The 12,855-nt window shown below is 38.9% G+C and overlaps 1 protein-coding gene across 6 annotated transcripts in view; it reads left to right on the top strand.

The window, feature by feature from the left end:
* LOC112116985 (peripheral plasma membrane protein CASK) overlaps positions 1-12,855 on the top strand; it is a 408,250-nt gene that overhangs the window by 368,608 nt on the left and 26,787 nt on the right. For 3 of the 6 annotated variants that reach the window (XM_024214777.3, XM_024214781.1, XM_024214782.3), the window contains 2 exons: positions 10,441-10,509; positions 11,956-11,991. The exons of 1 other annotated variant lie outside the window; for it this stretch is intronic. In XM_024214777.3, the coding sequence (XP_024070545.1) occupies positions 10,441-10,509; positions 11,956-11,991 (105 nt within the window). The remainder of the gene's footprint in view (positions 1-10,440; positions 10,510-11,955; positions 11,992-12,855) is intronic. 2 more of the 6 variants (XM_024214779.3, XM_024214778.3) reach the window with 2 other exon arrangements.

Raw genomic sequence — 12,855 nt, 5'->3', positions numbered from 1 at the left:
AAAGTCCTCTGTGACGGAGTCACTATCATCCTCCTAGCACTCTACTGGTCCAGACAGTTCTGGTTCACAACTTCCTAAAGATGTCCGTGCTCCTGCCCATCAGGATCTACCCATTTCTGGATCTCCTAATCTGAGACCGTGGGACATTCAAGCACTCCAGCCTGGGCTCACTTCACCTCGCGCCCAGGTATTTGGATGGGCATCGGAGATAGAATGCTGCTGCTCTGCCCCTGTCCCAGAAATCCTCAATCAAAATAGGAAAGACTACTAGAGCCTGCTACAAGGCTAAATGGTGCCTCTTTTTGGACTGGGCACAATGCCACCAACATTCCCTTGACACAGTGGGCATTCCAGTTATCCTTGACTACCTCCTTGCCTTAAAGAAGTCAAGTCTAGCCCTTACTTTGCTGCAGGTACACTTAGCATTCTGTCCTCATGCATCTGGCCCCGATGTAATTTATCAGGGCCTTCCCACCAATCATCAAATCTGTGCCTCAATGGGATCTTAATCTTGTCCTGTCAGTGCTCACAGGCCCATCCTTCAAACCTACCGTGACATGTGTCATAACACACCTCTCCATGAAAGTGGCATTCTTAGTTGCCATCACTTCAGCCAGAAGGGTCAGTGAGCTAGCAGCCATGATGGCAGCCCTGCCTTACACAGTATTTCACCAAGAGGAGGTCTCCCTTTGGTTACACCACAAATTCCTCCCCAAGATTATCGCTGAATTCTATATCAATCAAGCAATCCACTTGCCTGTATTTTTTTCTGAAGCCTTACGCTTCTCCTGAAGGCAAGAGGCTATGCTCCCTCACCATCAGACGCGCCCTGGCATTCTAGCTGCAAAGAATCAAAGCCTTTAGGAAATCTACAAGGCTTTTTGTCACCATCGCAGAAAGGTCATGCGAACAAGCCATATCCTCACAGAGAATCTCTATGTGGATCTCAGGATCCATATTAGAATGATACAAAATAGCAAAGCTCCTCTCTCTCTGCCCTCCGCCCTCCCCACCCCCCGCACCCATGAGGGTGTTACAACCCCACTCCACACGAGCATAGGCAGCCTCCATGGCATCCTTATCAGATGTCCCGCTGCAGGACATTTGCAAAACAGCAACTTGGTGCTCTGTCCACACGTTTATGGCACACTACACCCTGATTCAAGTGGCAGCTGTGGATGCAACAATGGGAACAGCAGTATTGCAAGCGTCGCTGCTGTCAACTTCATCACACCCTCCTCCAGACTGAATACTGCTTGTGAGTCACCCACATGAAGAAGAACTGGAGGTTCCTTACTGTAGCTGGAGGTTCTTCGAGATGCATGGTCCCCTATCTGTTTTCCACTACCCGCCCTCCTTCACCTCTGCTTCAAACCCTACTACATTGCAGTAAGAGGGGGAACTGGAGAGGGGTCAACCTGCACTGCCCCTTATACCTTTGGACAGAAGCATGCGGGAAGATACTGCGCGTGTGCAAGTCAACGGACACTGCATGGAAGAATTTCTGAACTCTGGCACATGGCAACCATGTGTACCCACATGTGGAAAACAGATAGGGACCACATATTTCAAAGAACCTCCAATTACAGCAAGTAACCTCCTTTTATGTTCATCGCTTTACATATAATGTTATTACATACGTTTCACCATGATATCATTGACCAGCAAGCTATTAGTTTCAAATAATACCTCACAAGGCCTATTCTGTATAAAGATTATTACAGTGGTGTATAGGGTGTGAATACAGGGGTCCGTTCAGTCACAAGCTGGTCTTAAAAAAGTAACATCATATAGGGAAAAGCTATTTTAGTAATTTTTGTGGTAGTTTCTAAGATTTATTGTTTTTCTTCCTCCAAGGCATGGACAATTAAAGTCATCATAGTACTGTAGTCTAGCTTTACAGCTAGAGGAATACAAAATTAGTGCCGCTGAAATTTTTTAAAACTCGAAACCGTTGATCATATATGTGAGATTTTTCTCTACACATTAATTACCCTCAAACAGAATTAACTGTTCTTAAAATCAAACATAATATGCTAGTATTCCTTTAGATATAAAGGCACATTATTTTTCTACATTTGGAAGGTACCACCTTTGAGTACCTGAGACTTGCAGCTGTCCAGTTATTTCTGTCCTAATTTGTGGCTCCTTAGTAATGTTTAATGGAGTTCTTGTTACCTGAACATTAAGCCATCAGTAATCTGTAGAGATATCATATCCCTTCATGACTGCTGTAGATGAAGTTTGACCCTCTTATTGTGTAGAGTCTCCATAGTTAATCACTTCTGAATCAGTGGAGATTTAATCCAGGCTGTTGTTATATTTGGTTGAGATTTTCAAAGGTAGGTAGGGGATTTAGCTACACAAGTCATGTTAGTTTCAGTGGGTCAGCTTTGAAAATCTCAACCTGAGATTTATTCCAAGCTTGTTCAGATCTCTGGGTGTCACATAGTGCATATGCTTCGCCGATCTTAGCAGATCTCTTCATGCATTTCTCATGGCATGAGGGACACAGGCTCCTGAATCTTGCTCATCCATGGTAAGGTAAAGTGAAGTAGGTTTGGAATCTGGGTTTTATTTCACTTGGGCAGAAGGCTGTCATACTCCTTCAGATTTTTTTTCGCCCAGGATTCATTAATTTTTAGAAGAACTAGTTGAGATGCCCTAGAAGGACCAAAACAGGACTAAAAGACAAACCAAATCCCTGATGCCTACAAGAGGAGTTACCAATTAAGGCTAAACTATGTAGTGAGACATTAATATCCCAGAAGGATATTTTGGGACATTTCCATGCTTTCACTATGGTAATAGACACTGAAGAAAAATCAAAGACAGAGAAATCATATTTAGCGTTACTGGATTAGGTAGCAAGGCAGCTCTGACTAACATGCCAAATTCCCTACTTCTAATTACTCCAGGGAAAATAGAAGCCAATGCAAAGACAATGGTTTCAAGAGTAACAGTAGACTGGCAGTCTGCCATCTTGCTGGGCATGTATTTGAGGATTAGAGACAACTTCAAAAATCGAATTTTTATTTCCTGCCTTAGATTTTGCTGACAATATACTGTTCCTATAATCACTGTTGTGTAAACTATTGATTGTTCATCTATTGAGGGCATCTGCCATCCAGTTATCAAGGTGGTACACAGTCTGAGTCCTACAGATACTCACATAGTGCAGTGTCCAGAAACATCTTTTTTCCTCCTTTCGCTAGCCAAGAAATTACACCCTTCCTCTTGGACACAGACTCTAGCCACAGTGATTACTGCAACACACTCTGCCAATGGTTGATTGTGAATACCATTCAGAAGTTTCAGCTCATGCAGTATGTAGTATCCCATCCAAAATAAGCCATGAGGAGAGAGCGTATCATATTGGCATTCCATTTCTGTCTTGGCTCCCTGTCTAATTCTTTATCTACTTCAAGATCCTGGTCCAAATCGTTAAGCCTCTCAATGGGATCTTTCACTCACACATCCCCTAGGAAGGACAGTGACTGACAGCTGATTGAAACATTTTTGGTAGTAATACTTGTGTTGTGGAACTTTTAATACAGAAGTTCAGTATGAGTTTGAGTCGTACCTTTTTCAGGACACAGTGCAAGACTCACTTCATTACACAAATCTTCCCTCAGTAAAGCCATCTCTTGTTTTCTCCTGAAACATCAACCAACAAATATTATTTTTAGAAGTGCAACAACCTGCACAAGGATTGAGAAAACAATTATTAGTCAGACTTCTTGTACTTGCCACCTAGACTAGACTGCTACTTTGAACTATACATTTGTAGCGATATACCGATCAAGCACTCTTACTTTCCATTGATACAAGACCCTGAGGAATGATTTTCAGTTTAAGATGCAAGAGAGTGCTGACAGAGGTATATATTTGCAAGTAAAACTTCTCTGAAAAGAGCAACTTCTAAGTCTTTGAAACTGTCTATGTGAGACACAGGCAATCATTTAAAAAAAAAATTTGAGTGGTAATCTTTAGTGGACTCAGAAACACTTAATAGGAAGCATTTCTTCCCCCTGGAAAGTGTTTCCTTTTGGTGCCATTCTAATGCATGCAACTCTAGGCCTTCCTGGAGTCCTTCCTTTACAGTTACAGGAAAATCTTTCTAGGTTTATCCATGAAAACAGATTGGAATTGAAATATGTTTGTAGATTCTGACACTCATCTCAACATACATTGTGGGGTTTAGTCTTATCAGATGTGAAAATAGAGCCATAACCTGGCTGCTGTTGCTGGGGTCTGGTGTAATAAGAGATTAATCAAAGAGCACTAATAGTGACTGTCGAAGGGTCACTTCACTTATAAGTCACTAACCAACACTTTAACTCTGCCATCACTTGGAAGTGGTGGGGATTGTCTCAGCTAATGATGAAGATATGGTGGCAGAGCTGAAAAGTCAGTCAAAATCCAGGAGCAATGTGCCCTTTTGTTTGTTCTTGCTTGGCTTAGGGGTGACATAGAAGTATCACTTCACTTCTTTCTCTCCTTAATGTAGTGTTTTTTAGGTGGCCTAAGCAGGACAAGTTTGCGAAGTCCTGGGGTTCAGGTAGTACTGCTTTAATCTAGGCTGTTGAAAGCACCTAGTCCAAACTTGCATTAATTCTGGCCTTCTTGGAACACCGAGTCCATCCTGTGTTTGCATCCTCTCCCCCAAGAGTATTGACATTCTTGGACACTTTATATGAGAGATAATTCTCCCCTTGAGCTGATCTCCAGACAGAATCTGAATTTTTCTAGTTCTAAGCAGTCCTGGTATTCTAAGAAGATGTCCATTGTGTCTGCTATCTTCCAATAGGCTATATGCAATACACAATTTTGCTGTCCTAGCTTGGAGTCTTTTCTTTTAGAAGAAACTTCCTAGACATTAAAAATAGGATGAATGCCTCTTGTAGTTGGGCAAATCAAGATAGCCCTAAGTTCATAGTTTACACCATTCCCTTTAGCTTTTTCTTAGACTCATAGACTTTAAGTCCAGAAGGGACCATATGATCATCTAACCTGACCTCCTGAACGTTGCAGGCTGCAGAACCTCCTCCCCCAACTCCTGTAATAGACCCTTAATTACTGAGTCCTCAAATCATGATTTAAGTTACAGAGACTTTACCATTTACATCAGTTTAAATCTGCAAGTGACCTGTGCCCCATGCAGCAGAGGAAGACGAAAAACCCCAAGGGTCTCTGCCAATCTGATTGTGGGGAAATTTCTTCCTGACCCCAAATATGGCGGCCAGATTAATCCCGAGCCTTTCTGCAAGATCCAACAGTAAAACACTTGGGAACGAATTCTCTGTAGTAACTCAGAGCCCTCCCCATCTAGCATCTGATCACAAGTCATTGGAGATATTTGCTGCTAACAGTCGCAGGTCGGCTACCTGCCATTGTAGGCAATCTTATCATACCATCCCCTCCACAAACTTATCAGCTGAAGCCAGTTAGTTTTTTTCCTCCACTGCTTCCCTAAGGAAGCTGTTCCAGAACTTCACTCCTCTGATGCTTAGAAACCTTCATCTAATTTCAAGCCTAAACTTGTTGATGGCCAGTTTTATAGCCATTTGTTGTTGTGTCCACATTGGCACGTACCTTAAAGAACTCCTCTCCCTCCCTGGTATTTATCCCTCTGATGTATTTATAGAAAGCAATCATATCTCCCCTCAGCCTTCTTTTGGTTAGGCTAAACAAGCCAACCTCTTTGAGTCTCCTGTCATAAGGTAGGTTTTTCCATTCCTCTGATCATCCTAGCAGCCCTTCTCTGCATCTGTTCCAGTTTGAATTCATCTTTCTTAAACATGAGACACCAGAAATGCACACAGTATTCCAGATGAGGTCTTACCATTGCCTTGTATAAGGGTACTAACCTTTCCCCGTCTCTACTGGAAATACCTCACCTGATGCATCCATCCTAGGATTGCATTATCCTTTTTCATGGTAGCTCATAATCATCATGTGATCAACCTGTACACGCAGGTCTTTCTCATCTTTTGTCACTTCCAATTGATAAGTCCTCAGCTTATAGCAAAAATTCTTGTTGTTAGTCCCTAAGTGTGTGACCTTGCACTTTGCACTATTAAGTTTCATTCCATTTCTATTACTCCAGTTTTCAAGATCATCCAGATCATCTTATATGATATTCCAGTTCTCCTCCATATTGGCAATTCCTCCCAACTTTGTGGCATCTGCAAATTTTATTAGCACACTCCAACTTTTTGTGCTAAAGTCAATAATAAAAATGTTAAATAACTTTGGTCCCAAGACAGATCCCTGAGGAACTCCACTCAGCCTGACAGTTCAGCTTTCAGTATGACCCGTTGCAGGCACCCCTTTAACCAATTCCTTATCCACCTTTCAATTCTCATATTAATCCCCAACTTCTCCAATTTAACTAATAATTTCTCATGTAGAACTGAATCAAATGCCTTACTGAAATCCAGGTAGATTAGATCTATTGTATTTCCTTTGTTAACAAATCAGTTTCCTTCTTAAAGGAGGAGATCGGATTGGTCTGGCACAATCTACCTTTTATAAAACCACATTGGATTTTATCCCAATTACCCGTTTATTTCTATGTCCTTAACTAATTTATCTTCCAAAATTTGTTCCAAGACCTTGCATACAATTGAGTTCAAACTAACAGGTCTGTAGTTTCCCAGATCACTTTTTTTTCCCTTTTTTAAAAATAGAAACTATATTACCAATTCTCAAGTCATAGGGTATGACCTCTGAGTTTACAGATGCATTTTTGTTATTTGGCTTCTCTGATTTGTGGAATTGGCAATCAGGAGCCTAAAAGCAGATCACACTAGTTCTTAATTGTGATTCTTGGTTCCCAATGTTGGGGAGCGGGGCACTTTTCAAAGGGGTACCAAACTTATTCAAGGCATTCTTTTTAAAATTTTGCTTGGGTTTGTGATAGTTTCCAACCATTAAGCTGTTCAGGGGGCACTATATAGATTTCATGGAATCACACGTAGCCCATGAAACGTTGACTGCCTAATGCTACTAGGAAAGTCAGGACAAGACACGATCCACTGAAGCTCCTCAGAAGTAAAAGCTGGTTAGTGGAGCATTACACTCAGAATATCCTCTGGTCCACAGGCCTTTGTAGTAGGCCAAGAAATCTTCCTTGGGGAGGAAATGTGGTCAAGAGCCTGTGCAGCTATGCCTTCTCCCTCCATCTGGACTTTTTCTTCCCCAGATTAGACAAATAGGCTGTGTCTGCTTCCAGCACGTCCCAAAGTTTGCCCCTTGCCAAATTGTCATTTGACAAGCAAACCAAATCAGAGGTACCCAAGTTAAGCCATATTTCATCTATTCTAGACAGTCAGAGAGGTGGGCAGAGCCAACAGGAGATGACCACATCTGAGGGGACGAATGACTCCTCCATGTGACTCATAATCTAGTGCTACCTGAAAAAATCTGCTGCAAGTGGAAGGAAGCTCTGTATGTAGGGGAAGGAAATTGCAACTTTTTGGAAGGAGTAGCGTCTTTTACCCACCATCTAATGTTACTTAAAGGGGCAGATAAATAAAATAAACCCAAATAAAGCAAAATGAGGAAAATTCCTTGAAGCATAGACAAAGTAGCTTATTTGGCCTCACTTGGATAATTGGAAGTTGTTGCGCTTGAAGATTTTTGCAAAAAACAATAGACGTGTTTCTGCCAATCTGTTAAGTACTGTAAATGACTAAGGCAGCCAAATGACTATGTATTTTCTCCAAACCCATCTAGTGGAAATATACAGAGCTATTTGGTTTTTATGGTGGATTTTATTGAGATAAAAAGATCATAAAAGTGATAAGACTAGCAAACTTGTGGCTCTGCTATTTCAGGTCTGGAGCTCCTCTAGGTGGCTACTCATGGAATTTCATCTTAAACCATAGTCAATGAGTCAAAACTAAGTCCTGAATGCTATGTTGAGTTTATACAGCACATCAAATAGTACAGGCAACAACAATAAATAGTGCCTGTTATTTGAACTATTCACTGGTATTTTGGGATCGTTATGAGTGCTGTTATATAACTTTCTTGTATATGTTAATACCTTGTTAATGGTGAAGTCTAATCAGATAAATGTTGTCTCGTGAGCAGTGTAAGTGGGGTCCTGGCTTCTAATATACTTGTTAAATGCACTGTCATTTGATAAGCTATACACAAAGGATTTAAAAAAAAAATTAATCTGTTTTTTCTCATTTTGTTGTCTGTAACATTATGACGCTAACAACTGAAGATACCTAAAAGGATTTTAGACATGGAACATTACAATTCAGCACTCTTGGTTTTTATACAATGTGTGAATTAATTATTTTGTTTACTGAATAAGTATCCAATTAGCACTTGAGATTTCTTTGATGATGAGCTCATATTGTAAAGTACTGTGCGCTCCAAATATCAAGGGTAAACTGGAGGTTTGGCAATTATCCCTTTTTTTCCCCCTATTCAAGACCCAAAATCATCACAAATCCCCGTTTCCCATTCCATAATATGTCCCAACATGCGCTTTGCAGATAATGTCTCAACCACCATGGAACTCCCCTGGAGCATAGAGCCACCCTGCAAGGCTCAGGCAAGTGGTGGCTTTTTTGTTATATAGAATCACAGAATAATAGAAATGCAGGGCTGGAAGGGACCTCGAGAGGTCATCTAATCCAGCTCCCTGTGCTGAGACAGAACCAAGTAAACCTAGACCATCCCTGCCAGGTATTTATCTAAATTGTTCTTTAAAAACCTCCAATGATGGGGATTCCACAACTTCCCTTGAAATCCTATTCCAGAGCTTAACTATCCCTATAGTTAGAAAGTTTTTCCTAATATCTAACCTAAATCTCCCTTGCTTCAGATTAAGCCCATTATTTCTTGTCCTACCTTCAGTGGATATGGAGAACAATTGATCACCGTCCTCTTTATAACAGCCTTTAATATATTTGAAGACATTATCAGTTCCCCTTCAGTCTTTTTTTTCCCCCAAGATTAAACATGCCCATGGTCAAGTTTTCTAAATCTTTTATCGCTGTTGTTGCTCTCCTCTAGATTCCCTCCAATTTGTCCACATCTTTCTTAATATGTGTACCAGAATTGGACACATTACACCAGCTGAGGCCTCCCCAGTGCTGAATACAGCAGGACAGTTACCTACCGTATCTTACGTATGATAACTTACGTATGCGTCTCAAAATATTAGCTTTTTTCTCAATGGCATCACATTGTTGACTGATATTTAATTTGTGATCCTCTGTCACTCCCAGATCCTTTTCAGTAGTACTACCATCTAGCTAGTTATTCCCCATTTTCTAGTTGTGCATTTGATTTTTCCTTCATAAGTGTAGTACTTCAAATTTGTCTTTATTGAAATTCATCTTGTTGATTTCAGACCAATTCTCCAATTTGTCAAAGTTGTTTTGAATTCTAATTCCGCCCTCCAAAATACTTGCAATCTCTTCCAGTTTGGTGTCATTTGCAAATTTTATAAGCATACTCTCACTCCATTATCCAAGTCATTAATAAAAATATTGAATAGTATTGGACCCGCGACTGACCCCTGTGGGGCTCCTCTGAATGCATCCTCACAAACCATTGATAACTACTCTCTGAGTACCGTCTTTCAACTTGTTATGCACTCACCTTATAGTAATTTCATCTAGACCACATTTCCCTAGTTTGCTTATGAGAATGTCATGTGGGACTGTGTGAAAAGCTGCAGTTTGGCAGAATTTTATTCTGAATGTATTTATTTATTAGAAATGTATTTATTTTGGCAAAATTTTATTTTTATGCCAATTAGAGTATAAAAATAAAAATCACTTGAAACTTTACAAAGCTATGGCATAAGATGCAAAAGAAAAACAGAAAAAAATGCAAAAGTTTTAAAAAATAAAAAAGTCAGTTACCTCACCCGAGCAGCCAGCTCTGGGCTCCAGCTGGGGTCCTCCAGGATGGTGGAGGCAGTGTGCGTAAGGACATTTCATGGAGCAGGAAAGATCATTCCCAACATCAGGACACCTAAATGACTAGAAAGTTTGTTTAAAATCAGTTATATGCTGAAGACTGCTGTTGCCCATCCTATTTAAATTGTTCAGCATATAATCTTACATTTTTTTGTGAAAGATAGCTACTGATGCACCAGATCATTTTGATTGCCACATGAGGCAACGCTTAAGAAGTGGTCCCAAATATTGGGAAATTCAGAAAACTGACTCCTGAGGTAGTAGTAATATTTAATTTATAGGATAAATAAGCAAATAAATCCAAATATCAAATTGTAAAAAAACTATTCAGTATTTTGGCATACTTGTGCAGTTTATAGTGTGGAAACTTTCTCCAAAGAAACAGCTGAAGAAATTAATATAAAGCTGTGGATGTAACTCTTCTTTTAAATATATCTGTGTTCCTGTAATAGTGTTGTGTGTTAATGAACCTTGTGTCTTATTTCAGAGAGATTCCCCCTCTACATCCAGACAGTCCCCAGCTAATGGTCATAGCAGCACTAACAATTCTGTTTCGGTAAGACCTCTAGTTCCAGACAGAGAAAGTGTACAAATTTTGTTGGTGCTCAGCTACCATTACTGTTATAGTTATATGTGTTCAGTGGAAAAATTGTGTTCTGCTGATATATTCAAAGCTACTACAATTATAACTCCCCATTTTCTCCTTTTAAGAGTTTTTTTTTTCAACAACATATTCTTCTCATTAACATTAAATTAATTGATTAAATATTAACAAGTGTAACATGGCAGTTCACTCATCCTTAAAATGTTCTTAGCAATCCCCTGGTCCTAGTTTCCTCAAAACTAAGCAAGGATTTAAAGTGGAAGCATTATTTCCATTCTAAACTTTTGAAGCAGTGTTTCAAAGAAGAAGAATTGCACAGCAGGTATTTCAGGGCTTTTCCAACCTTGGAGTTTTGAGAGACCTCTGGAATGTGTATTCGTTTCCGCTATCTGAGTTAAGGAATTGGTGTGCCCTCTGCTGTTGTGGTACGTGCACATACTTTGTGAAATATGAGCCTTGCCTGGGTATGGAAAGCAAAAGGAAGTGGCTTTAAACTGCACTACAAACCAAGCTAGTATCATCACATCTTTAACACAAAGTACTTCCAGTTCAGCATGTATTCAGGTAGAAAGGTGCTCTTGATTTCAGATAGTTCTAAATAGATGTTGAAATTTGTATTGTTTATCATTTGTCATTGTCGTGATTTATATGGCAAAACATTACAAAGCATCTGTATCTGCAAGTTCCTTCTGTAAGATTTCTATAAGAGTGCTGCTGACACTCACAGTTCTGTGCACTCTGATAACTTCAACAATGCCATCACTTCATGGGATTGTGTATCAACTGAAAAACCCAGAGCAGGGCAACTATTCCATCAACTATTAAAAGTAAATTACAGTTTACAAATGGTTAGCTGCAAAGTAAAGTATTTTAATTATAACAATGAAAGATAATTATGTGGATGGAGAATTTCAATACATTTCTGTGGAAAATACTGAACTTGCAACATAATAGACACACTCATAAATTTATTCTTGGTCACAATTTAACATTTAATATCTTTCTAAGATAAAATTTAGTAATATTTATTGTAACTATTTCTTATTTTCTAGAAACACATCTACTTTAAGTATTTCTTAAGTTGAAAAAGGCATTCTTACAGAGAGCCTTTTTCACTTGCAGGTGCTTTTGTGTTGAAGATGCTGAATCATTTATTTAAGAAAAAGCACATTTTCTATCTGCTTAAACTTTTACCTGCTTTCTTCAGCTTGCTGCTAAACAGCCTGGGTTTGATTTTCCTTAAGAAATAAGAACTTCTAAGGAATGAGTTAATGTTTTATACATATGTACAATGTAACATTTTGCTGTAATGTAACAAATTATACTAACAAATTATGTTGTATACTCTAAAAAAAGTAAAATGAAAATTTCTTCTCCTGGGTTGGCTTTGTTCTGCAGGACTTGCCATCAACAACACAACCAAAAGGACGACAGGTGAATAGATATCCTCCATGGGAGCTTTTCTAAACTTAGCTGCTAGTAGCCAACCCCTTCTTACCTTTTTCCATTCTGTATTCTGAATGTGCTGGACTATAACATTTAAGCTTGAAGAATGCGTCCCATTTTGTTTTTAACTCATTGTTTATGGCTAATTCACAGTAATGTTTTTTCCATCCATTTATATGTGTGTGAGAGACTGGGAAGTTCGTTGTAATTTCAGACTGTGTGGTTGTTTTAATTATTAAGAACACATTAATAGACATGTACAGCACTGTTCAAATTTGAAACCTGCACAGGTTTTCACTTTGGAATAAAGTACAGCTTTATTCTGTGCCAGGAATTTAGATCAAACTGAGACAAATAAAGGAAGCTTAAAATAACTTAAAACATCATTCTGAGAAAACTTTAAAAGTTTAGTATTTTAATTAGTTCATAACTAGTTATTAATGTTTACTAAGTGTTGAGGATTACTTTTATGAAGGGCCACTAAATCTGAAGTTATCATCCCATTTATAAGGCTAATTTACAACCCCATACTCTAGCTTCACCAAAACCAGCACACTGCAAATTTCATGCACCACATTTCATTCCAGAGTGCAGATTTCTTCTGGAAATTTTTGAGCAAATTTCACAAGGAGTTTAAGGGAAAGAAATTATTTTTGTTTCTGATCTCTTTTCAAAGATTTTTATATTGTTTAGCTCATATCTCTGTAAACTGAATTACAGTCCAGCTTCATTTTTCCTGTAGTGCTTACAGAGAAGTTTGGTTTAGTTAGATATTTGAGGGTTTGTAAATATCCAAACACAGGTAATTATATTATATTATATTATATTATATTATATTATATTATATTATAT

This window comes from Terrapene carolina, unplaced genomic scaffold, assembly GCF_002925995.2.
Source record: "Terrapene carolina triunguis isolate 2854851 unplaced genomic scaffold, T_m_triunguis-2.0 Scaffold24, whole genome shotgun sequence".
Lineage (NCBI taxonomy): Eukaryota > Metazoa > Chordata > Testudines > Emydidae > Terrapene > Terrapene triunguis.
The sequence above is the reverse complement of the archived record's forward strand: the minus strand, read 5'-3'. Positions and strand labels throughout refer to the sequence as shown.